This window comes from Manis javanica, chromosome 15 (genome assembly GCF_040802235.1).
Source record: "Manis javanica isolate MJ-LG chromosome 15, MJ_LKY, whole genome shotgun sequence".
Taxonomy (NCBI): domain Eukaryota; kingdom Metazoa; phylum Chordata; class Mammalia; order Pholidota; family Manidae; genus Manis; species Manis javanica.
The window spans coordinates 54,317,303-54,344,384 of record NC_133170.1 but is presented as its reverse complement, the minus strand read 5'-3'; the positions used below and the strand labels follow the sequence as shown (position 1 = coordinate 54,344,384).

Below are 27,082 nucleotides of genomic sequence, written 5' to 3'. Positions count from 1 at the left end.
GGAATACCACATATCAGTAAAATTTACAGCTGCATGTCAACATTCTGGATGAATTTTACAAAAACTAAGCAAAAGAAGCTAGAGACAAAAAAAATACATTGATTCTATTTATACTGTTCAAAGAATACGCACAATGAAAAAATATGTTTAGAGAGAAAGTGTTAAAACCAGGGATTAAAGGAATTACTGTAAAAGCTCAGAGTGATGAACTCCTGGAGGGGAAAGCACTGGGAGGGGGAGTAAGAAGCTTCTGGAGTATTGGCACCGTTCTCTGTACCTGGGTTGTGGTTAGAAAGTTGCTTGTTTTGTGCTAATTCACTAAGGTGTGTGTTTTTGTGTTCTTCTCTGGGTTATATTTCACAAAAAAAAGTTTAAAAGAATAATTAAAAACATGACATTTCTTTATTGCTCTCTGCCTCAATCTCCTATGGTCTCAACTGCAGACTGCTCTTGAGCTCTACGTTTTCCCTTTTCTCCTCCTACCTCAACTGAGGATTATGGGCAGCATGGGAGATGTCTGACGAAACCCACATAAAGCAGCAGCAATTCCAGCAAGATGAAGTGAATTCTGGGAATTGCCTGCAGACAATGTGAATGTTCTCCACTAATGAACTGTACACACTTAAAAATGGTTACTATGGTAAATTTTATATAATATGAATTTTACCACAATAAAAAAAAAAGGTGCAGTAACTCCAGATATCATGGTTTTATGGCTGCCTGGCTACCGAAACATCAATACGATATGATGCTTTTATACTGTCTAGTCTTCTAGCCTCTTTGGTCATGGCTTAAGGACTCAAATTAAGTAAAACTCTACAAATACAAACTCAAGTAGGTAAGAACTTAAGTTTGGAAGTGGAACTTTATCTTTGGACTCACTGTCTCAGCTTTGTTCAGTTCTAAGATGTGGTACAAAAATGAAAACTTTTTTAGTCTAAAACATACATAGAATGTCAGTAATCACATATGAAATGATCTAGAGATCTAAAGAACATCGAGCCAATTATCCTACATTCCAATATATTTATAAACTACTATAACTACACTTTCTTGCTACAATAAAACCACAATGTGGTTAAACTGTGGCATTTTAGTAGGGCATTCCAATTAACCTAAATTATGCTCCCTAAAACTGACAAAGGTAAGAGATCATATTCCTACTCTTACTGAGAAAAATTCTACAATGAAGACTTGACTGATTACTTTATGGACACAAGGCTTTTTTGTTAGACCTGTTTTCATGTAAATGGACATAAAAATCCTATTTGGCTAAGTGTCTTCCCCCTCACTAACTCATAAAAAGTCAGAAAGAGATTTTCATTTTTGGGTAGAAAGAAGGTAAAATAAAATTAATAGGTCTAAATTAAACTAATCTAGCATGTCTTTTCAACAGTAGTGCCCCTTTGTCCCCAGGGGACACATCGCAAGATCTCCAGTGGATGCCTGAAATCATGAATAGTAGCAAACCTTAAATATCCTATATTTTTTCTATATATCTATATCTATCTCTATATCTATATTTATATCTATCTATCTATATACACATCAATGATAAGGTTTTATAAATCAGGCACAGTAAGAGTAATAATATTAAAATAAAAATCATTAATATACTATAATAAGTTATTAGGTAAATGTTTTCTAAAAACACTGTACTATACCTTGCACTTCTTGTGAGGATGTGAGAGAAAATACTTGTGTGATGAGACGGATGATGTAGGCATTGTGACATAACGTTACAATGAACTACTGACCTCGTAATACGTCATTCTGCTTTTGGGTCACAGATGACCGCCAAGTAACTATAAAACCATTGGGAGCAAACCATGGATAAGGAGGGACTACTAGACACATTCTCTAAAGCCTTAAAGCAAACAAGGAAGGATGTGTTCAGTACTCTAATTCCTTTCAAATAAAAAAGATTTGTACAAGAACACTTAACACAAAATTTGAATTAACTTTATTTCCCCTACAGTCAACAACTTCTCTGCATTGAATTTTAAAGCAACAAAGTAAAGTAAAATTCCTCATATGACAAGGTATCAGAAATCCAGATTTAGTTACACTTTGTGAAAATGTTCAGCTATTTTATTGGTCTGTAAAAGAACCACCATCTGGGTCAAAAATGAATTCTGTAAATCAAAGAATATTTTACACTTTGGAAAAGATAAATCAGCAGTAACATTCTCACTGAATATTATAATGACACTTTTCTTCATAAAAGGTACATACTATTCTGCACTTTTCCACCTAAAGCAGTGGTGTAAGTTATGCTTGTTTATATAAAAAAAGTTATATCCTGTGGCAGGAAAAACCCTTTCTCTTTCACTTTTACTAAACAACTGGAGAAAACTTTCAAGTCTATATAAAGTTGCCTATAAGCTGGAAAGTGAACATGTTCAATCTCCATTTATATTTTAGTGCACTTTTTTGACAACTGTCACATTTTTAATAAAAGTAAGAAAATGCATATAGCATTAAAGAATGTTTCATCAAATGTTTAAAGGATTAAAAAAATACGGAGCAGAGGACAAAATCATTGTAATGGATGAAACATTTATACAATGAGAGAAATCCAGGCAAAGTTTACAAATCCTTTGTCATTCTGCAGAGTCACAGAAAATGGCCTTTGGGTACCTGTCCACTTTAAGGATCTTTTCCTTAATCTTTTGTTTGTAAACATAGTGTTAATCTCAGTACTAAAATAGCCAACCCCATCCCGGTGAGCAACATTCTGTGCAGTTGCCATGATTTCCAAAGGATATAAATTTAGCCCTTGAATGAAAATGTATGAGATCTGCTCTGTAAGTACCTGGTGAAAAAAAGACTGCTAATAGCAGCAATAATGACTCAACATAAAAAATACTTGAATCAGTTACCCAGAGGTCCATCTCTGAAACAGCAGCTTCTTAGAGCAAACAGTAAGCAACAGAAAATGTACATCTGATGAAACATTCTTTGCATTGGAGAAACATGAAAATAAATATAGTTCACGAAGTATAATTACTTTTCTAATACCTCTCTCTCAGACCTGTACTAATTTACTGGTTCAAGCTCACATCACACTTTTTCATATTGCTATTTGGGTAATTCAGATAAAATGCAGGTCTTGTAAAAGAATAAAAACATTGACAAGTATGCATGTGCCAGGGACCAAATTAGAGGGTTCTTTGGTGCAATTAGTCCAAATTCTCAGATTTGAAGGATAATATGTACCAATAAAAAAATCTGCTGTTAGACGTTTACAGCAGTGCTCTGTCTTGCTTCACATTACAAATCGAAAACAGCTGTTCTCAATAAGCCAATTTTATTTTTTAAATCAGGCATAGCCAGAAAATTTTGTACATTAACCTGGACCAGTGATGGTTCTGTACCCTCTGTTGCTGTGAAACATGACATGAGCTAAAGGCAAAGACCGGTTCTCACAAGGACAACTGCTTCAAGTTAGGAACCAGAACAGTGTATTTAAACAGTCTTCTTAGATGTTTTCTTGCCTTTCTTAAAAACTAGCTTATTTTTAATGTAGCCACGCTTCCTTTTTGTAGTCTAAAAATAAAACAGAATACATGGTATTAGTGCAGGTTTCCTACAGATTAAAAAATATATATACACACACGTTTTACTACATTGTCTTAATAATTAGCCCTTAGATCTTCCTGTTTCTGGACTCCTTAAACAGCCATTGATCACCAGCAACTGTTTGTGCCAAGTATGCTAAGAGATCCAAGATGCACGGGGCCAGGCCCTTAGCTTGGTGAAGACCACCAGAGAGCGCCTCAAACGCATACACTCCCCGCCAGTGGGAGAGGCGAGCCCACTTCCCCTCTCAGCCACTGAATGCTTAGCTGCAGTGACTACTCACATTTCCAGGAATGACAGAATAAGGAAACAGACTAAGGAATCAGAAATGTTAATGCTGCTCCTGGTTTAGCCTCCAACAATTGGCTGTGTCAGTAATACTAATTAACTTAGTAATTTTTGGAGCCCCCATTTTCTTATTTGTGAGAGGAGGATGATTATAAAATAAGCTACAAAAATGAGAGAGAAAATTACTTGGCACATTCTCCAACTGAGGTAGGAAAACAAGCACTTTAAAAAACAGCAAACACCATGAAAAACACCTGTAACCTTCAATTGAAATTGAAACCTTTAATTTCACAGATTTTAAAGTAAATTTTTTTTAACATTTCAGGAATCTACTAAAATACTTTCAACAGATGTTTTATGGTTTAAGACTCAAATTATTAGAAATGTGGTAGAAATTATTGCAAAAATGTTTGCTTTGTTAGAATATTATATGACAAGTCATACAGGTACGTATGTTTGCCAATCTGACATACTGATAGATATTGAAAAAGGCAATTATTTTTTGGAAACAAGTTAATGTACATCAAAGCAATGGGTCAGCAAAAGTTTGAAAACTCAAGAGAACGACCATTCAATTCAATTTCCACATTCACATACAACTCTTAGAAGTTTCAGAAACTTAGGTAAATCCTTTGTGTACATTTATTAATGGTGTTCAGATTAAAGCAATTAATAATTTTTTCTAACAGGGACAACAACACAGGCAAAATAAGATCCTTCTTAAGGTAACAAAAATTAGCTACTGTAACAAAAATTAGCTACTGCTAAACATCACTTATTAAGGCAAAAAGTAAAAATTTCAGAGGACACAAAAAAAATTCAAACCAGATCAAAGAGTTAGTTTCCTCTCCATTACCTACAGATTTCTAACATGACACCTCTTCTGTGAGATCTTATAAAATGTCCCAGTATGTAAAACTAGGCCCTCAGGGTGTTTTCCTCTATGGGCAGTGAGTAGTGCCAAAAAGTCTTTTCTGTAGCCCTGGCTAAAATTCCTACTACCTCAGCCACAGCAGCTTTGCAGTGGCAGGAGAATTCCCAGAATGACTGCTGTATTCATGCCCACCACCCTCACAACTAGCAGCGAGCAGCTGGGGAGGGGAGATGAAAGCAAAGGCCCTCCTCCAGGGCTCCTACAGAACAGCATGAAGCCAAGGGAACCAACAATCCAAAATCTATGTTGTCTGCTACCAGAATACATGTTTTGGGTACAAGACAGATTAATTTTTATTTATCCATCAACTTATTTATTTTGGAGAAATGATGGGAAGCCAGAAGAGGTCGGATTAAGAAAATGCATTATCATCAGTTACCAAGTTCAACAGCCAGGTAAGTTCAACCCTTACCTGGGCTTAGATGATTTACAGGTTAACTGCCTAGAGACTAGCAGCATTTACTTTTAACTTCTGCACTGATGTGATTCACCAGTTTCCCCTACCACATTCGTGTGAGAAACTGTATCATGTTTTTTCTAATCTGATGTAAAGACTAGTAAGTGAATTTATATGACTAACACAAGTGCCAGCTCTATGCAACACATGTAAATACGCCCGTCTAGATATGGTAATCTGAAATTGACACACAAAGTAATCGTCTAAAAAGCTTCTATTTACATATTATACAGCTAATATATTCAGCACTTTTACAGTACAAACTGAAATAACCTGGATTCCGCATATATCAGAAGTATATTTTAAGTAATGCAGAAGGATAAGACAATTGCTTCAATCATTTAATAAAAAAACTGATCTGAGCAACGTAAACATCCTTCAAGACTTAAGACTAAACTGGTTCTACTAACAATTGTAAGCACAATACTTTAAAATACAACTTACTATTTCACGTGACTGCTCATTATTTTCCATCTGCTGCAGAGAGCAACCTATATAATAGTCATTTTTGGTAGTTTTTTACAGTAAAGAGTAGATCTATTTGACTTTACTGAGCAATAATGACCAATATAATACTTCAGATCTTACTAAGTATTACAGAAGGACTACAACAATCTCATAATGATTACATTTAAAAATAATTATCTCAAGATAAATGATTTTTTGATTCAGGACTCAACCAACTCAAGCTTATTTTTTTATTCAAGGAATAATACAGTAATATCACACTAAGAATGGAGAATGAAAATCAATATAAATTTGTTTTCGCCAAAAGATGAGGAAGCAATCACAACTGTATTACTTGAGTGGTTGGCAATTTTATTTTGACAAAAGTTCTGAAAGCGACAGACACAGATGTACTCTACAAATAAGTCTTTCCAAGGGACTGGTACGGACTAAGGCCAGAATACCTCTGGAAAATCTCAGCTTGGTTCACTAATAAATCGCTATGCTATCCAGAAAAAGGTGCTGCTTGGGATATCTGAAGTGCTCCCTTTGAAAGGAATGCCCTTAATAAGAGCTAGTTTGGTATTTACTTTGTATATAACCCATTGTCTTTACAGATCTGGCAAATGGAAATTTATTTGCAATTTTCAAACAAACCAACTCTGAGTAACCCTTTTATCGATATAACTTCACTTGGCACCCACCTTCTTTGACAAATACTTCTGTTTTGGGAAAATGTTGGTGACTCGAGGTTTGTGGTCTAGCGTCTCCCTGTTATCAGGTGCTTTCACTTTATATATCCTTACAAGCCAGTGTTCTGATGTAAAGGCTTCTTCCAAATGCTTGAATTTAATGTCTTTGTTTCCAATCTCAGCATTACGTGTTCGATCAAAACCTGGGGGTGTACGAAAATCCAGCTGCAAAAAGTGACATTGTATTGATTGTTAACCATACTGGTAAACATTCAGTATCAGAAGGTAGTAAATGCATCAAGAGTGAAACTGTGTAAAACCAGGAAAACAGAATCAGAGTAGTGTATCTTAACAGTTCACATATATTGCTAACTAGATAGGAAGAAATCAGAGAGAAACTAAATGCATCAGAATTAGAATTTCACTGAACCCTTAACATAGATGAAGCAGCCACAGGCATAAAAGAGCCAACCCAGGAAAATGAAATTCATCACCCCTTTCTATAGGTGCACAGAGAGAACCCGCAGGCCTTCTTCTCTGCCTCAGGGTCTTGCACTATTTATCCTCTCAGCTTGAAAGCTCTTCATTAGGGTCTTTTGCATGGCTGGTTCCTTTCTATCCTTTGGTTATCAACCCAAATCCCACCTCTGCAGAGAAATAGTTCCTTGAAATGGGTGGTTGAAAAGTCTTCATTTTTTAATCTTTTACTCCATAGAGTTCTTTGCTAAAGTTTTCATTTATGTTTAAAACTACCCATACCCTCTGCCAGAAAGTCAGCAGTGTGGTAACTATTTTAAGCGGAGTGTGGCTTCACCTCCCCAGTGACATTTGTTACAATAAAGGCTGAAGTAAGTCGGGGCACTACATCCTGGAAGTAGGAACTACAAAGGAAAGTAAAAAGCCAAACTGCGGGAAGATTTGTGGGGAATGAGAAGAGGAAAAAATGGGGGTACTGGAGACAATTCTAAGAAATTCTCAGACTAAGTTAATGATTACACACAAATGGAGTGAAGTGAAACCAAATCAACTCCAATTAGGGAATAACTTGCTCTTGCGTGTCTATGAAATAGAAAAGTTATACTTCATGTCTTAAACATACATTATTATACAGTAGGGAAAGCAACAAAGTGGACTAAAAGCATGGCTTAAAACTGTCAATGAACTTAAAAGGACAGGAAAAAAAAAAGCCCTTCAAGGTTGTCATTAGTGAACAGAGAAACTGTCTTTGACCTGTTTTCTGAGGAAGCTAATGATTATGGCTTAAGCACTTCTTCCTCAGCATGGGTTTGGAGACTAGGCAGTGGCCTTCAAAGGAAATCAAAGCAAAAACAAAAACATAAATCTAGTAGTAAAATTACTGTGTATTTTTTTTGAAGCCACCTGCAGAGTAATTCCAAATGAATAATGATGAAACATTACCTTAATCCCTGGTATTTGTATAAAACTAAACAAGCAATTTTTCCTTGCCTTCTAGTATCAACTTAATCAGAAAGCAATAGGGAATCAGGCAATTTTCACTGAAATTTTAGTATGAAGGTAACAGTATTACAGTCATGCAAGCTAAGAGCCAGAAAGAACCTTAGGAATCAAGTCATCAGTGCAACCCCCATTATACACACAAGAAAAACAAGTCCAGGGGGTGTATGACTTGTCCAAGGGTCGCAGGACTTGACAGATCCAGATCTAAAATCCAGGTATTATGACAATAAGCCCACTGTCTGTTCTTTTTGCCACATGTTTCTTTGTACATCATTCACTTGTGGGCCCTCATTCTAATAATATTCTAGGAAACTCTGACCCACATGATCTTACCTATCTACAGTAACAGAGAACAGAGAGAATGTAACTAGGAGCAGCTTTGTAAGTCACTCTGCACTTTCAGGCTTTTCCCCGCCAAGCAGCAAAGTCACCTACGTAAGTTCACATGGTTTCTAGCTAGAAGACCTCTTCCAGGGAAAACAATGTCTTCCAAAACACGAGCTCAAAAGGTAGGATGACAAGTAAATGGTGGATTTCAGCTTAGTGTTAATATTTCAGAATTTTTCACACAGAAATGTCAAAAATCTAAATTTAGTTGGGGTGGTGGTGGAGTGGAGAATCTTTAGATAAGCACAGTTTTCTTTACAGTGCAACCAAAACATCATTATCTAGTTTTCTAAAGGCAAAGAAGACTACTTTAAAAAATATTCCTTTGAATGAAGATTATAGAAAAACTGATATAACTGACCTGCATTTCTCCAAATCTGTAATACGACATTTTATACATAAGGCAATTCAACAAAGTGGGAGATCCTGCTTTGTCTACACGGAATTCTCCTTGTGGGGTGAAATAGTCACTTTCCTACAAGAAAGAAACCATTAGTTCCTGGGTCAATTCAATTTAATATATTCAAACCTACAGGTTCCTTTTTCATTTCCCCATAAGAACCAGTTTTTGAAGTATCTTCATAAAGCAGTATTTAGTTACCTCTCAAAAAATATATATCAGATTAATTAATAAATTTAATGTGATCCCTAAAAAAACCCTAAAACAATGTTTTTTTTCTTTAAAACTGAGGCTAGAAATCATTTATAAAAAATAAACGAGTATATAAGAAAACACAGAAAAAGAACTACAGTCTTTGTTGGAGTGAGGGAGGGCAATCAATCCTACCAGACTTTAAACCATGTTATAAAACCTCAAATATTGAAAAAGAACAGAACCAACACCATGGTTTAATACCAGATAAGATGGCATACTCCAACTGTTTCATCGTCACTCCCATTACTCTTTTTCAAAGTTTTATTATTTTTCCATAGGAAATCTAAAATCAGTCCTTTCACTGGGGAGGGTAATGTTTAGAAAACCCCTGTAGTAATTTTTATTGAGATTGTATCAAATGTATAAATCAACCCCTAAGGGGGCAAATTTGGCAACAGAGAGAGAAATTCTTTGCGTAGGAATTTATCCCACATATATGGGCAATATGATGAGTGTAGAAAGTTATTTACTGCCTCTTTATGAGAACAAAAAATAGAAATAACTAAACATCCACTTTTTAATAGGGACAGGTAAATAATGGTGCACACATACAATGGAATGCACTGCAGATGTAAAAAAAGGAATGAAAGCTCTCCATATATTAATACAGAAAGATCTACAACATATATTGTGAAATGAAAAGAGCAAGAACATGGTGTATATTTTGCTACTAATTATCTGCTTAAGAATCATAAGAAAATTAGTTGATTACTATAGATTTTTTTAGGTGGGGGAGGGGTGAATTTTTACTGTATATCCCTTTATATATATTTTAAACCACATGAATGTATCACCCATTCACAACGCTTAAAAATACTGACATTAAAAGCATAGAAATTTAGGATTTCCATGTGTATAAATGTTCACAGCATTTGTCTAGCACACCTAGCACATGACAATGTTAACACAGGTGCTAAAGCAAATCCACACATGAAATCACACACTGGTGAAATTAAATGAAGATTAATTTAATACAAGGAAATGTTTGCTAATCATTGCTAAGGGAAAATGCCACTGCATTCACATTTGAACAGCACTGTGGGGCTTTCCTTCATCCCCATCACATGACTACATGAATACTTTTCCCAACAGGTTCTTTTATTCTTGATCAGCAGTGAATCTTATTCTCATCTTCTGTGCCTTTATCATGTACATCACAATGTGGGCTGTCCATCCTCTATGAGCTCACAACTGAGAAGAAAGATATGACAGAATCTATCTACAAAATAGGCTGTATTTGATTTGGTAAAAGCAGAGATATGTATGGACCACAAAAGAGCCTCTGGAGAGGACGAATTTATGGTTAGGGAAGGTATTCCAAGAAAGAGAAGGTATAAACAGGTCAACTGAGTTAAGAAAAGAAATCACAAGGCAAGCTTCAAGGGCTAGAGTAGATTTGACAAAATGAAAGAAGAGTTGGTAGATAAAGAGATAAGAAGCCAGCAAAGAAGAGAGAAATATTAAGGGATTTGGCATTCTGAGCTAACGTGTCTGGATTTTATACCACTGCTTCATTTGAGATTATTTTGTACCAGCCACTAAGGCCAAGGCTTCATCTGTATCACCACAAATTGTCCTAATAGCACCAAAATCAATTATTCCTGGCATCCCCTTAGTGACAATATAAGCCTGCTTTAATCACCCCGTAACACCAGAACCTGGGAAAAGATCTAGTGCTTGAAGCATGTAATGCTAACTGGACAAACATAACTTGTCTGTAGCACCAAAAGTTGATAATGGCAGGGTTTTCATTCTAACTCATGCCTGTCTGGTTTCAAGGCCCTTTTCTTTAATTTATTGGTCTGGAAAGTGACATGATCAGTGTCATGTTAGATTGGGAAAGGGAGCAAGACTAGGGCAAAGATAGCAATTTCAGGGTTACTGTCCTCTATCCGGTTTACAATCCTAAGGGTCAGTACCAGAGTGGAAGCAATGGAAGCAGAAAGGCAGAAGGGAGAAGCTGTGAAGGAGGAAAAGCAAGAGTGTTGATAAGGAATTGCTGTGTAGAGAGGATGGAAGTAGAAGCTATGGGTTTCAAAAGTTTTATACCTGGGAAAAACAGTAAAGTCAGAGTAAGGGACTAATTTGGGGGACAGGATGATGAAGACAAATACGATGCAATCGGCAAGATAAAAAGAATTACGTGGACACTGCGAGCTCTTTCACACAGGTGGAATGATCAAGTTTCTTACCCGAATGTCTTTTGGATGCTCCCCTTCAGCTATCCTCACCATCCAGAGAAACTTGTTGATGTCATCACCAGAGTAGCCAATAACCCCTCCAAAAATAACCAAAACGTAATCTACATCTAGACTCCTCATGATTTTATAGGCTGCTGTTTCATTCGAAGACATAGCTTTTCCCACCTTCAGAATAAAAAAATGATAACGTGTACTTAGTCTCACAATATATTTAAAAACAAACATGAATGTACATTTTCAACCTTAAGATGGGATGCAGTTCAAAAGTTTATGATTTATGTGGATTTAAATTTTTTTAGAAATGATTTGCTATAAATTCAACAAACTCACTGAGATTTATAAGTACATGACTAATTATAGCAGAAAGGTCAAAATCAGAATACATGTTCTAATATTTTGCTAATAACTTTCATGAAATTAACGTTTGAATATAAAAACAGACAAGCTTGAAAGAAACAGAATTTCTTATAACCTCAGACAAGGGAATGACCAGAGGTCTAGTTAGTACAAGCATACTCTCCCTCATGTCTACCAGACATCTGATGATTAGCTGCAACACTAATACATACTCAACTGGTTAACACCGGTTATCTATTTAGAATTTTTGCAGAACAGAAAGGTGATTACCTTAATTTACGTACATCAGTTATTTCACAGAGTGAACATACTTGGCATGCCCATAAAATACAGTGCACTTGGTTTACATATTTGCAAATAATTCTAAATTTATAAAATGGAAAATCTAAGTCACATATAGTATCTTACAAATTTCAGATTTTGCCTAATTTTCCAGTGAGCTAAATGATATCTGCCAGAAATCAGCCTACAGTTCTGAATGATACTTATAGATACCATTCTTAAAAACAAAGTCAGTAATCTATCTTGAACTCATTTTGAGTAAATGTGTCAATAAGTATTGGGCAGATTCAGCTAAGAGTACTTTCACCCACATTTTCCTGCTTAACTGCAAGGTAAGGCTGGAGATTTGTAATTCTGACCTTTCATTTATGGAACCCTTACCAGTGCGATGTGGCTGTTATTCCAGGTGTTATTATCCACCAGAGTAGTTCTGTTGGCCATCCCAGCTATCTGATAGCCATAATCCCACCAAGACATCACTCGGGCATGCTCGTCTGTATTTTGCCTTAGCCAAAAGTAAGCTTCTCTAAAATCATCTAATATATTCCTGGTGCTGAAAAGAATCACAATATTCTTTTAGATAAGACTTATAAATGTGAACAGGATAACTTAAAATCTTGAAGCACTAAGCAACTGGATAATTTCACATGTTAAGGATGACAGTTAAAAATTTCAACGATGGCAGGTGGGGGTGGGAAGGAATCAATGAAGAGCTAGACTAGTGCTTCTTAAACCTTAATATGCATACAAATCACCTGGATATCTTTTTAAAAATGCTGATTCTGGTTCAATAGTTCTGAGGGTGGGGCCTGATATTCTGGCTAGTCTGATAAGAATGCAAATGAAGCAAAAGCTGGGGTGGGAGGGTGGGGAAGTAACATATAAATCAGCTATTTTAAATTTTAGCTGCATCAGAGTTACCAGAAGGGCTTACACCAAACCAGACTGCTGGACGCCACCCCCAGGTTTCTGATTCATAATGCTGCTGCCGTGTGTCCAAACACTATACTTTGAGAAAAACTAATGCATATATTATGTATGCAGAGATACTGTGTAAAAGAGCATGAAATACAATGATTACTACCTACCTCCACCAAAGGGGATGGGGTGGGGGACCGCATGCCAGAAAAACATGGTATATTCAGATGCAGAGCCTCAAACAACCTATCTTTAAATTCTATTTTTTGAGACAGAAAATAAGTGTAGGTATAAAATCCTTTGGTAGCCACTTTCTTACCCATCGTGGTTGTAAGAGGCGAGGACCACACTTGGACTCGAGTAGGCATTGCTTGTGACCCAGGTACAGTGGACCGCAAACATCATCAACAGCATCAGCATCAGCATGGTGACAATGCTCTTTATATTAGGACCTAACCCCTCTTCGGTTTTTTCCTGTTCAGTCACATGTTTTCTCACTTTACCTGCCTGAAATGCAAAAACTCATTAGACAAACTCATCAACTGACTTGCTTCATTAAGACACTCAAGGGGCAGAGTTGGGAGAATGTTAATCTATCGATTTAATTCTTTGAGAAGGAAAATGTATAACCATCAGGTATTCTTGTGTGGTGTTTTCTAAGAATTATCTTAGAAGATTCTAAAATCAAATGTAAATGGAGAAGACTTCCAGGGACTATCCTCAATGCAGGATTTGGTCACAGAGCAAAGTATCTCCAGTAAGATGATGCTCCAGTAAGGGACGCAAACCCAGCTGTCCCTATGTTTTACTTAAATACAAAGGACACAACCAAATGGCCCCAGTCTGGCAACCTTTATTATAAAATCTGAATTCCTCATCCTGAAGAGAACAATGTCCAGCTATAGTCCAGCCCATGTAGGACTTCAGTATAGCAAAAAGCTGCATTATCTAAATCAGTCTTCCAATTCCCAAACCCCAACTAATAGATTTATTAAAATTAATTGCATCTCTGAAAACAACAACAAAACCCCAACTAAACCTGGGAGAACAGTCACAGGTTCTAAACTGCAAGCTAGTTAAAAAAACTGCAAAACAAAGCATAACAACCACAAACACAAAAGCAGTTTTGTGCTTTAGTAACATAAATCTGTGTGAATTATATTAGACCTATAGGAAGGCAACAATTTCAAAGTTAATACTTATACTGAAGTTTCATTGCTTATTGGCATTTAAAGACCTAGTTAATATGCAAGTAGTAAAATTTAGTATGTCATCCACAAGGCAAGTGTTCTAATTCTTACAAGTATTTTCCACACTTGCACCAAATGTAACCCTCCTTCCCTCCTATATTAGCCAGCCACCTATTGTTAACACACTGGAAGCTTTTTTTAAGGTGCTTTCTTCCCTTTATTTTACTAATCAACCAAGTAAATATTGAAAAAGTTTACACTAAATATGGACCTCAATGATAAGCACTTATGCTTAACATAAGGGTTTATAGTGCTAAATTTTATGTAATTTAATAGAGTACCAAGTTTTTGCTCACAAAAAATGGAGGGGGTTTTAGATAAGAGATGGCCAAAAAGAAACAAGAATTTCTTCTCTCATTACATGCTATTTTCTTATTCTGAGTTCAAAAATCCAACCAGGATTCAAACTTTGAGGCAAACAGTAGAAATGTCATAGTCTAAATCCTGTTTAATCACATTTCTTAATATGTATAGTTCTTACTGTGGTGGAAAAATAAAGCACATAAAAATTTTAAAGGCCTTACTTTAGATTTCTCACCTTATCATACAAATTTCCTGGGTTTCTTTTGTCATCCTCATCACTGCTGTCCTCCACAGGTGGGTTTTCCCTTTTCATGTCATCCCCCAAATAGTGCTCAAAAACATTTGAGAAGGCAATTGCAGAGAGCATACAGACAACTGGGGTCAAAGTCAACATCAGCCGCACCATCACTCCGGCAAAGTAGACAGCGCTGATTGCATACAGAGCCACTGCAAAGACAAGTTCTCTTATAACATTCCAGAGAAGAAAATGTTCATAGAAAACTGAACACTTAACACCACATTATAAACCAAATCTAAAAACAAACATCTCATAAAAGAGCTGTTCTGAAATTGATAATAGCGACCAACTAATTTAATAGCTGTATTTAGAAACTACAACTAGTGTTGATTAAACACCACACATAAACAATTTAGAGAAATGTACCATGATTCAAATCTAATTATAGTTATTATGGGGAATGAGGTAATTCATTATTTGCCAAAGCATTACATATTAAGAAAATACATAGCCAACAGCTGAAAACATACTTGGTGAATTATATTTTTAGGCACAGTAAGTTTATAGAATCAAATGAAATCTATGAAAAGACAGTGCCAATACCTGGCATCCTTTGAAGTAAGAATGGGATGAGAATAACATAATTTATTAACCAAATGTGGAACTTACTAAGTTACTGCCAAGAGACTTGGAAAAAGAAAAAGTAATTTCCAAAAGCCAAGCCTCCCAGACAATGTGCTAGCCACAGGGAAAAGTGCTACTATTTCTGGCTGAAGGCTACATGACTTTATAAAGTCAATTGAATGAGTCATTTGACCCCCTAACTCATTGGAAGCTAATTAAGCCTTTTCTTCCTGACTAAAAAATATTTATTATACCATATTAAGTGTACAGTACAATGAACTTTTATATATGCACACACCAAAGTAATTACTACCCACATCAAAATATAGAACATTTGTATACCTCCTTAGAAGTATCCCTCACACCTCTTCCCAGTCAATAACTGCCTTCCCCGCTCCCTATGAAAAAGGTAATCACTATTTGGACTTCAAGAACAAAGTTAATTTTTCCTTATTCTTGAACTTCATAAAAATGAAATTATATAAAGTGTTCTCTGTTGTACTGGCTTGTTTTATTTACCCATGCTATTTTTTTTTTTATTAGGTTGTATTCTACTGTGCAAATAGAAGAAAACTTATTTTCTACTGCTGCTAACCTCTGGGATGTTTCTATTTAGAGGCTATTATGGATAAAGTTGACAGGCACATTCTTAAATATGTCCTTTGTTGGACATACGCACTTATTCATTTCTCTGAGGTATATACCTAGGATTGGGATTGCCAAGTCATGAAGAAGGCAAAATGTTTAAGCTAAATCTTTTTTGAAAGATGCAGTGTTAACATGGCCTTATCCAGAGTCCACGGATCTTTATCAACTAGAGTAGAGTGTCATTCTTTGGCTGGGACTTACACAGGTGCTACTTTTTCTCTCCTGACTTCACTCTGGAATAGTAACTTGAGTGTCAATCATAGTCTAGGTCCCATACTTATACTAGAACAAGTTCAAGTTCTGGTACTACAAATTGTTTGCCTGTAATGACCCTGTGCATATTACAAAGCTTTTTTCAGTTTCGGGTTTTATCACATGTAAAATAGCCACAACATACTTCTTGTGATGGCTGAATCATGTAGAGGTCTGGTATCTGCTCATTTTGTCCATTTATATTTTGTATGTTAGATCATAAATGCTTGGCTTTAAAATAGTTTGTATTACTTAGTTTTGTTAGTTGGAAAATATTCACAAATAGATCAGTGAAGAGGGTGTTTGAAGGTGATTTTTATTCCATTACAAAATGTACCTGGCACTGAAATTTGGATGATGGACACCCCTGTAAACTTCCTACTTAGTCAAATCTGACACAGAAGAAAATGAAGCCAAGAAGCCTGTTCTGTCAACATTGTAATTTCCAACTCTCAGCCACAGACTATAGTAACAATACTTCTCAGGAAACAGTAAATTGAATGAAGAATTTATATACCAGTCCCAAGTTAAAGTTAATAATTAGAATATTTATAATGCAAATTCACTGAATTTTTCTTGGCTAAGCACTTACGCAAAATGAGGAAATTTATCTTGAATATTCAAGAGTCAGGCAAAGAAAAACTAAATTTTGAAATGATAATTTCAGTAATGAAAATAAGTAATTGTCCAAATCAAAGTATTTATTAGAAAATCGCTTACCAAACACTCTTTCATCGTTGATATTTTTAATACAGAACCACAGGCCTGCTGGGAAGGTACACACAAGAATATGTAGATCAAAGAAGAAAGACACCCAGGTCGTAGGCTGATGCTCAGACACTGAGGCGATAATTGGAATGTGTATTTTTGCATACCTGGTATTAAAAAAGTTAGTATTATTTGAAAATAAATGATAAAATAGGAGTTCCCCCTAGGTGAATAAATTTCTTTGTAGATATGGTTTCTATTCCTTACCTTCAATGTAAACTGCTATATAGGAAATAAATCTGGTCCACACTGGTACAATTAAAACTAATAAACAAGCCATCTCTAAAATGGAAACAATTATCTGAGGCAAGTTTTAGAAGTGTTGGCTCTGACTTTTAATACAAAAATCTTTGCTCAAATAAGAATTTGCTCTGCAATTCAACACAGAATCTCCTATGTTTGCATCAGCAAGTCTCACTACCTTTTGACTTATTACTAGCAGACAGAGCTTATCCAAATAAGCATATTACCACAATACCTTTTTTAACAAGGATATGACATGAAGAAAGGTGAGAGAAAAACTGAAAGGACAGAAAAAATTATTCCTGAAATTCCATGAGATTCCAAAGTAGTCAGTCTAGAAGGCAAGAGTAAATATGACTGACAAAAATTTGACCTAATAATTTAACCCCAACTGTAAGAACTACCAATAATTGGAGCTCTCACTAAAACTCTCTGGTGATCCAGGCTGATCTCTTGAAGTATATGTCTAATTGTTAGCTTTAGTACTTCATACAGAATTTGCTTATGTATGGATGAGCCCTTTTGGTATCACATTAAAAGGCAAATGCATTTCATAAATTTAGCAGTGTTTTTATTAGGTCACATAGGGAGTACTGAAGAAGAAAGAACAGCAGGAAAGGTGGAGAAAGGAAAATTATCAACCAATATTTACTTATCCTTAGGAAAACATTTTAGAGACAAGAAGTTTCACTGAATTGTCTAATTTAAAACCAATTTTTAAAATTAATTCATTTTATAATAGCCCTCAAAAAAATCCAACAAATATTCTCTAATATATTTGGATTAAAAATGTCAAGGAACTTAGATAATGTGGTACTAAAGAAAAGTTAAAATTTTTCTTCATATCTACAGTATATGGGTTTATAACATAGCACCTATCCTTAATGATTAGCAATTAAGACACAAACTTTGAATACACTGGCAAAATTTTTTTAAATTAAAAAATTTTTTTAAATTAAAAATAATTAAAATTACACAAATGTTACTTGGAATGTTTTGAGAAACAAAACTAAAATAAAGAGTTGCTCATGCAGAACAGAAACACACGATTTACATGTAATACTAAAGGTGCTTTCCAAACAGATATTTTAACAAAGATAAAATACCAGGGATTCAACGTTTACTAAACCAGTATATGCAAGATTTTAGAAATGTTTCCCAAGTGCTGATAGAGATAATGACAATGTAAGAACAGAGTAAAAACAGGTATTCTAATAAAATATGAGGGCAAATAACTTATCTGCACTTACCCAGTATCCCACAATGAGTAAAACCTGCCACTCCATGGTGCAATGTAACCTTGGAAGGAAAAAGATAGAGGAAATTAATCTGCCTTTTTATTGTTTTTGTTTGTTTTACTGGTTGTATGTTTACTGATTATTATGGATTGAACTAGTATTAAAATAATTTATTTTCTTTTGTAGGTAACAATGTATTTCACACAGTTGGCAGTCAGATAAATATTAGTGGTCAAAAGCAAATATTCATGGAGATTACTTTTATAGAGAAACACAAGTTGATAGATAAAATTGTATAAAGTTTTCCAATTGTCTCTCAAACTTCTAGCTGATTAGTAAAATAAAGCTAAGACACTAAGATAGTAGTGGATAATTTAAAAAGGGGGAAGGCGTTTAAATGATCTACCCCGTTTTCCAAAGTTAGATAAATTACAGAGATGATTTAAAGATTGGTGCCTTTTAACTCCTATCATTTATGCTTCATGATTTTATGAGCTAGGTTGGTAATGATGACAGATGGAATACCTTTAGAAAGAATGTGACTTGTTTCTAGGCACTGGAGAAGTTAGGGTTAGAAAGTAGCTTAGAATTCAGAAGCAGACTGAAACTAATTTGGTTCAGCATTTAAAAGTAGGAGAGAGAGAGAATGTATGCACAAAAGAGGGAGGCATTCAGCAGGTTGACACCAGAAGCTTTAATAATTTTACATAATTTGGGCCTACTCATCTACCAAGAGAAGGATGCTTGAAAGTGGATTTATCAGAGCCTGAAGGAGCAAAATCAAGATAGTGATAAAAAAATCAATTTATATTACATTCAATATTTTATAACCTTTGACTATTATTTTCATATTGTTTGTAAAGAATACAACTACAGTATTCGACCTACTAGGATAAATGGAACATGTACAAAATTTGTGTAAGAATTACCTTTTTGAATAATCTAGAGACAAGATTCACATTCTACAGGTGATGACACCTACCTGTATAAGTCAAATAGATGACACTAAGGAACACAGCACCTGCAGCTAGTGATACACCCAAAAAGAAAAGGGTCTGGAACTCTTGTTTTGTTAATCGGTCTCTCAGATACTGCAAGAAAGCATAAGCTTGCAGCAATGCAAAGACACCTAATTAAAGAAAAGGGTCATATAAATAATCAACAAAGTATTTTTCTAAGAACACTGAAAAATGTTAATTTGGAAGAGCTTAGAATTCCAATACTCTGTACCATTCATATAAAAGACTAGTCATTTCATCTAACCGATATTTCCTTTCTCAAAAGACAGTTAGCCAATTAATACATCCAAAAAATCGTTACACATTTTTTCTGAAATGATCACTCTCTCTCATACATGGACCAGGCAAAAAAATTCCATTTTGATAAGTGGAGCCTATTTAACAACTTCAGTTCCTCCCTTTGTCCCATATTCGAGTGACATGTTTTCAGAGGGGTGTGGGGCAGGAAGAAACGTCATTAAAAAACAATCCTAAAATTGACTTAAGGATACAGAAGACTTGGATCATGAGAATCCTGATAGCTACTGTTTATACTGAGTGACAGGATGTGATCTTATAACACACTCATATAAGATAATAAATTAGCAAATTATAAATAATTCATTGGTAATTAATAATTAGTTAAGTAATAAATCAGTAAATTATAAGAGTACTAAGATAAAATTAAAGCAGTGATCACAAAAAGTATTTGTCAAAATGTACAAAACACCATGTAAAAGCACTAGATATAAAACTAAAGAAAGACATGAGAACCTTAACCCAACTGGAATGTTGATTTTTCTTTAAAAAATTTTAGTAATAAGGTTTATTCTTAAAAGTTCATTTTAATATGGCTAAATAAGTATCAAAGGTTTAGGTTTTTGGAGACATAATAATGCATATGCACAGTCAGGTGATTGTTTACACGGACATTGCTATCTTGATTATATAATCAAAACTGAATAATATACAGTCAAAATTCTCTCAAATTACTACATGGTAATTTCATCAAATTAGAAATGTAAGTGAAAGTAGTTCATAGATTTTTAAAGTACAAGGTAACAGTAAGGTGTGGGTTCTTAACATTGGCACAGGATGTTGTGTTCAAGTTTGTCACTGAAAATCTGATGATAAAAGCTACGGAATATCATCTCAGTAAGTTAAATAAATACACTGATACTTATACAATGTTATAAATAAAATAACTACCCATGGACTTCCTATGAGTCAGGGACCTTGTGTTGAGAATCTCTGACAGTTTTATTGACAGATCTCCCATTATCTTTTTAATTGTGACCCAGATTAATAATGGCTAAGGACTCTGCTTACAATGGAGGGGAATTATATGACTTCAATCACTATAAAGCCATTAATTCCAGTTAGTAGATATAAAGTATTTTAGTTAAGATTTTAAGCAACATAAAAAAATGAACTGTTTCATCTAAATTTGTGAATGAAAACTCAGTGGTGTAACTACTCAGTGTACAGATAACACTCCTATTTGTTTATACACTACAAATGTTATTTAGTATTTGCAAATGACATGGCTATAGTGTAAAAAAGGGTATTTTGCCTTTCCAAAACAGCAATGACTGGGAAGATGGGCACATTTGGGAATAAAGTATCAGAAAGTCTAAATGTAACTATGATGTCCATATTGTATAGTGGTGGTATTTTAGAACCAATATGATGCATATTAAAAACAACAAACACCAAAACAGAAACAAACCCCACTTTCAGTCTCTTAAAGATCAGCCAGTTACACATTCATATATTCTTTAGAAGAAGAAAAATTAGTATTTTTTCATACCTGCAGCTGCCATGTGTTCACTTGTTCTGATTGGCTGGAATCCCACAAAGGGTATCTGCATGGATAATATTAAACCCACAATGTAGAAAGTGCTATATGCTATAAAGATAAAATGGGAAACAAGGATAATTCACTATTACCATTAAGTACTTACATGAAGTACATGTAAACATGTTAACAACTCATATATTTTTTAGCAAAGTTTTAAGTGAACTTATTTTAAAAATAGAATCTTTAAGTTATTGTTCTATTTGATACATATTTGACGGTTAATTATAAATCATGAAAATTCTTCCAATTTTTAAAAATACTATTTTAAGTACTGGATTTTATAAAATATCATTTAGAACAGTTTAGGAGCTAATGCTGCTTTCCTCTGCATAAAATGGGATCAATTTTTTTTCATTCTATTATTAATAATCACTAACATAACCCCAGAAGCTACGTAATATATAAATGAAATAAGTACACACCATTTCTCTTGGCATTAATCTGAAGTATGCATGAAAACTTATCATCATGTATGAATAGCTGCTATTGTCACAAGAGCTCTCAATTAATTCACACCATTTTTACAGTCTCTTAATATCTTTGAACAATATTTACCAGTAAAAGAAAGTCCATCCACTAAAGTTTCTGTGATAAAAGAAAAGGACTAAGTACACAGAAGTCAAGCCATAAAACAGACTAGTTACTCAATTTCTCAGGGTCTAATAAAGGAAATCTGTTTGCTCACAGCATGGAGTATACTACAGTATTCTTGGCTTATAGCAACCTAAATGCAGAGGCAAACTGAGGAGGGCTTACAATTTGTGTAACAGACTTATTTTACATTTTGATGTCCAAAGATCACTAGTAGATTACAGAGAAAGTATTTGATATAACTGCAATTGAAAATTATTTAGAAATGGAGATAATAAATTAATAATCTGAAATGAGTCAATGTGAAGATTATTCCACTTATAAAGTTTATTCACATCATTTTATGAAGCACAGTCAATATTTAATTGTTGACAAATACAATATTTTATTAGAAAAGACTGGAGGTATATTTAGGAAAAGAACTTACAGCATACATGCTACATACTGTACAGTACAGCACACAGCACACATTTCTCCTCATCCAACTTGGTTCTTAGAAAGAATGTTTATTTGCTTTTAAAAGAAACCCATCAACAGAAGGTAAATTATGGACTAATGGTTTCAATGTTAAGCTTCTTCCTCAAGCTACCTAATAAGAAATGATACAATGTTAGGAAAAAGTTAAGAAGTTCAAGTAAATTTAATAGGAAGGACCACTGTATGTGAGTAAAGTTTCTGATAATCTCAAGCTAATGGAGAACTCGTTCTAGAGGAGACTGCAGAAGTTATCTGTCCAATAACATACTTTTCAGATATATTAATGTTGAGATGGAATCACTCTTAAGGTACTTGAACAATGCAATAAAAGTTAAGCAAATAAAAATTTCTACCACATGATTTGAACTGTCAACCATTTTGGTTGATGGGTTTTCTATTATCTATCTATCTATCTATCTATCTATCTATCTATCTATTTTTTACAGTATCAGTCTTACATAGAGACACTGACAGAGTCATAGAGGAATCAGAATAAAATGGAAACAAGGTCATTATATGATCTTGAATAACTACTTAACAAAAGTTTCAGTTTCCTCACTACAGAATGAAGGTTTGGACAAGAAGATCTGTAGATCCCTTTTAATAATAACGTTAAGATTCTATAATCAACAGGTCTTTCAGATACCCAGAGTGGAGAAATCACTCTAAATAATACTGAACACACAAACGTACAACCTGAAAGGCCAGGCCTGAGAAAAACCTCAAGTCATTTATGTGTTTTAATTATAGTTAAGTCTACTTATGTCTAAACATCGCCACTGCCTCTGAGGCTGGACTCCTCTTATAAACACAACTGAACACCAAATTCTGTGACACTGTCAAAGAATTTGGATTAAATATGATAAATGGCACATGCTGAACAAAAGCAAAGCCTTAAAAAAAATTAAGGTTAATTTCACATATAATCATTTCAAAGTGAACAGTTCAGGGGCATTTAGTACAATCACAATGCTGTGCAATGACCACTCTCTCCGTCCCAGAACATTTTCATCTCTTTAAAAAGAAATGCCCACATTCATTGAAGCGATTGCTCTCCATTCTCCCATACCAGCACAAGTCAAACACAAATCTGCATCTGTCTCAATGGAATACTGCTTTTTTTAAGTTGCAAAGACAGAATGCTTTTACACACACACACACCCTTCAGTAAAAAGTGAAAGTTTCAAGCCTAGTTATTTCCCTCTGAGTAAAATTTTCCAGAAATAATCAATAGAAGACATGGTGGGCACACATACACACATTTGTATTTATATTCTCTCTCTCCAAACAGGACTCGACTACACTATGCTTGGCAAGGTAGAAATTTCAGCAATCACTTGTTTGAGAACTTATAAAATTTCAGGGATTTTTCTGAAGTTTACTGCCATGCATATTCAATAAGAGAAGAATAAACCTGATAATATTCTCAGTTCAGTAGTCTTATGCACTTCACAGAGACATTTATTGTCATTAATAAAGAAGAAAACTTTAGAAGCAAATGCACTAGAGTTCAAGTTAACAACAAGTGATGGAGATGAGTTCAAGGAAAAGAAACAATCTTGGGAAACATAAAAGGTCAGATGGGACTTTAATTTGTATAACTTTGTAAACATAGGTTAGTATCAAATAACATTGAACAGAAACAAGTTGTTAACAATATTTTTCCTCTGAATAGTCCTATACCCAAATTATCCTTATATTTACACCTACTTACATGCATCTATGACACAAAAGCTAGTAAATGTGATATATGCAATAACCTAAAGATGATAACCACTTTAAGAGAATTAGATTCATGTCTTCTCTATTTATATTATTTTCTGGATCACTGATCCTATTTACATAAGGGGTATAAGTTCTATCTCACAGTACTTTTAATATACAGACAAGTACTTCCATTAAGTAAAATTCAGGATTGCTTCTTAGGTAATCTAAAATATCACAAACTCACCTTGCTGAATAACTATGTTTCTCCTGGAATCTGTAAATTTATATATACATCTCTATCCCTCAATTTAAATCTTATTTAGTAACACAGAAAAAAAGAACTAGATTTTAAAACATAGAAGAAAACATTCAGATATGGCTGAGTAGAAAGAGTGAAGTAATTCAGTTAAAAAAATAAACAGTCTCTATGGCAAAATGAAAACATGTTATTTTTCTTCAGCCTTTGTATTCAAGCATCTAACAGACTGTTTAGAAACTGCCTTTTAAATTAATTCAAATGTTAACTTTATGTCTATTAAGGTCAAGACAGTCTAAAGAGGCACAAAATCCTACTAAGGTCAACCGTATCCTCTAAGAGTTAAGATACCTAATTGGGAAATTCAGAGATGTAACAAATAACCACAATACAATGAAGCAGGAACATGTGACACAGGTTAAAAAAAAACCCTGGCTCTATAAAAACTTAAAAGGAATGTGAGATCTCTTCCAGACATGAGCACTAAAGAGGCAGTCCTCAATATCTATATACCATTCCCTAGTGTTCTCAGACGATCTCAGTGACACAAACCCATAGCAATCATTTTCTACCAATTCTTCTTATGACCTCTCTAGGAAACTTGACCAAACTCTATCCACATTTATTACAACTTTCTATCCATCCATGTTAACCTACTTTTCTTACCATTTAAGCCAGAAGAATAAACCTTTCCATCAAAGTAGTCAGCTCTAAAAAAATGTGCAAACTCAGTAATGTTGTAAATAATTTATTACATCATGAAAATGTTACCACACTGCCATCCTGTGGAAGCACAATTACTGGCATTTGCTACTGCAGACCTTACTACTTTCAATGTCTTCAAAGAATCCCAGAAAAAATTACCATTATAAAGATATTCAAGATCTATTATTCAGTTTATTTTTAACCAAAGAGCTCTTTGATTTGGGACAAATAGTAATTTTCTAAACAGACCCTAAACATCTTTTCACACTTAAAGCTTTTTTTTTTAAATCCAAGGGCATGGAATGGGACCAGACTGATAAAACAAGAAATAAATAAATCATTGCCCCTAACTTCAGGTGCACAAGTAAGTTGTTCTATAAAAGAAAAGGCACTGCAAGGTCTGACTCAAGTTCTACTGAAATTTTAAGTTTTGAAGAAGCACCTGCTATTTTCCAACCTTTAAATACCTTCTTGCTAACAAAGCATAACAACTTAAGCAGACAGCACTCTTTATATTAATTGTTATATATAATATGTAAAAAAATATATTAATTATATTTTGAATTGTTGTACTTCCTTTTACTTAAAGTTAGAAAACATTTTGTGTATCTTATATTCCCATTAACTTTGATCCACCATTAAATCACCTTAACATTTGAGTTGCTTCATCTCCTGGTTGATTAGCCTTGGAAAGGACTAATAATCTTTGTCATTCCCCTTCTCCCTGAATCAAAATAGCCTTAACCAAAAGAAATACATTGGGAAACACTTTAAAGTCCAACTAATTTTGCTTTACTATTAATAAATATGATTATAGTAGGATTATTGAAGCCTTTGGTTAATAAAGGTATTTTGCTACTTGATTACTGTGAACTCTAGTAAATAAAAGCGGGGTTAAGAACAAGAAACTTAAGTAAGTTAAAGCTTAAAAAACAAGAACAAACAAAAAACATGGACTCTTCCTGACCAGCAGAAATATAATGACCAACTTAACAAACATGAGAAAGATTATTTCTTTTCCAAGGATTCTTCTCACCATAAACTGTGTAGAGAACAAGTCTTTAAAACTGTTATTTTACAAGCTGTGTATGTAAAAGCAGCCCAGAAATGACATTCAAACATTTTTGTACAGACACTTAACCACAACTTTTAAAAACAGCAAATGTATTTCATACCTATACTAAAATGAAATCAAGAATACTGTAGCAGAAAAAAACAAAGAAAAAGAAATATACCTGGGTTTGAATTTTAGTTTTATCATGTGGAAGCAATTCGTTTAATTTTTGGCAATGAGATATCAATAAAGTACACTGAAACATATATATATATATATATATATATATATGCGCATGGTATGTGTTCATATGAGGTACTAAAGAAATGCAAATGATTTTCACATAATTTAAAAAGATGAAACAGTGCTCCTTGGTAACTTCTAGAGGTAAAGAGTTACTGAGTCCAGTATGACAAGAGTCAATAGTAGACAAATAATGGCAACCTTAACTCACAGACAGAGAATAGAACAAAGAATTGAAACCACATGGAATCACAAACCATGCTGTCATTAAAAACTTAAATGATTTGTTTGTCCTTAATATACATTTTTCTTAATGTCATCTACTATTGTTAGGTAGGCTTCTAAATTCATTTACTTAATACCACTAAATCTGTTAAACTTCTGCACAATAGCAAATCTTCTGGACTATGAAATGGATACAGTTCTCAAAGAGAACACACTCAATGGAAATCTTACTCAAGACTGTTCTAGGCAAGAGAACCAAAATGACTTATTGCTTCTGTTTGGTTTGTAGAACATGAAGATTCATTGTTTCTATTCACTGAAAAAGCCTTTCTGATCAAGCTAATAATTACTGTTATATTACAAGTAAGATCCCTGTTCTAAATATCCTGAGTCCTAATGCAGGAAGATAGAAGAAGGTCAATCTAATTATCTGTTAAATTAACTATGAGTCACATTAACGATGCACGTGGCAGAAGAACATCATCTCTCCTCCAAATGGGCACTTGAGGTAAAAACTTTTCCCCCAAAATAACCTTTAAAACATCCACTGACAAAGCTGTAAAGTGAACCCTTAAGTATTTTAAACCAGTTGAAGGAAAATTCACCAGCCTTTTTCTCCAATAACTAGCTCCAATTAAATATCTGTAACAGGATACTCACTAGGAAAATTCACTCTATGCAAATAACACTCCAACTTCTAACTTTAGAATGAAAACTTGGTA

General features: G+C 34.2%; 1 protein-coding gene across 3 annotated transcripts in view; it reads right to left on the bottom strand.

Moving 5' to 3' along the window:
- Window positions 1-1,940: 1,940 nt before the first annotated feature.
- The window catches only part of STT3B (STT3 oligosaccharyltransferase complex catalytic subunit B), a 109,726-nt gene continuing 84,584 nt past the window's right edge, over window positions 1,941-27,082 (bottom strand). For all 3 annotated transcript variants that reach the window (XM_037008625.2, XM_037008626.2, XM_073222469.1), the window contains 11 exons: window positions 21,052-21,150; window positions 19,226-19,372; window positions 18,256-18,304; window positions 16,715-16,869; window positions 14,468-14,679; window positions 12,999-13,186; window positions 12,143-12,314; window positions 11,114-11,287; window positions 8,628-8,741; window positions 6,413-6,625; window positions 1,941-3,549 (listed from right to left, as the gene is read on the bottom strand). In XM_037008625.2, the coding sequence (XP_036864520.1) occupies window positions 3,469-3,549; window positions 6,413-6,625; window positions 8,628-8,741; window positions 11,114-11,287; window positions 12,143-12,314; window positions 12,999-13,186; window positions 14,468-14,679; window positions 16,715-16,869; window positions 18,256-18,304; window positions 19,226-19,372; window positions 21,052-21,150 (1,604 nt within the window). In that variant the 3' untranslated portion in view covers window positions 1,941-3,468. The remainder of the gene's footprint in view (window positions 3,550-6,412; window positions 6,626-8,627; window positions 8,742-11,113; window positions 11,288-12,142; window positions 12,315-12,998; window positions 13,187-14,467; window positions 14,680-16,714; window positions 16,870-18,255; window positions 18,305-19,225; window positions 19,373-21,051; window positions 21,151-27,082) is intronic.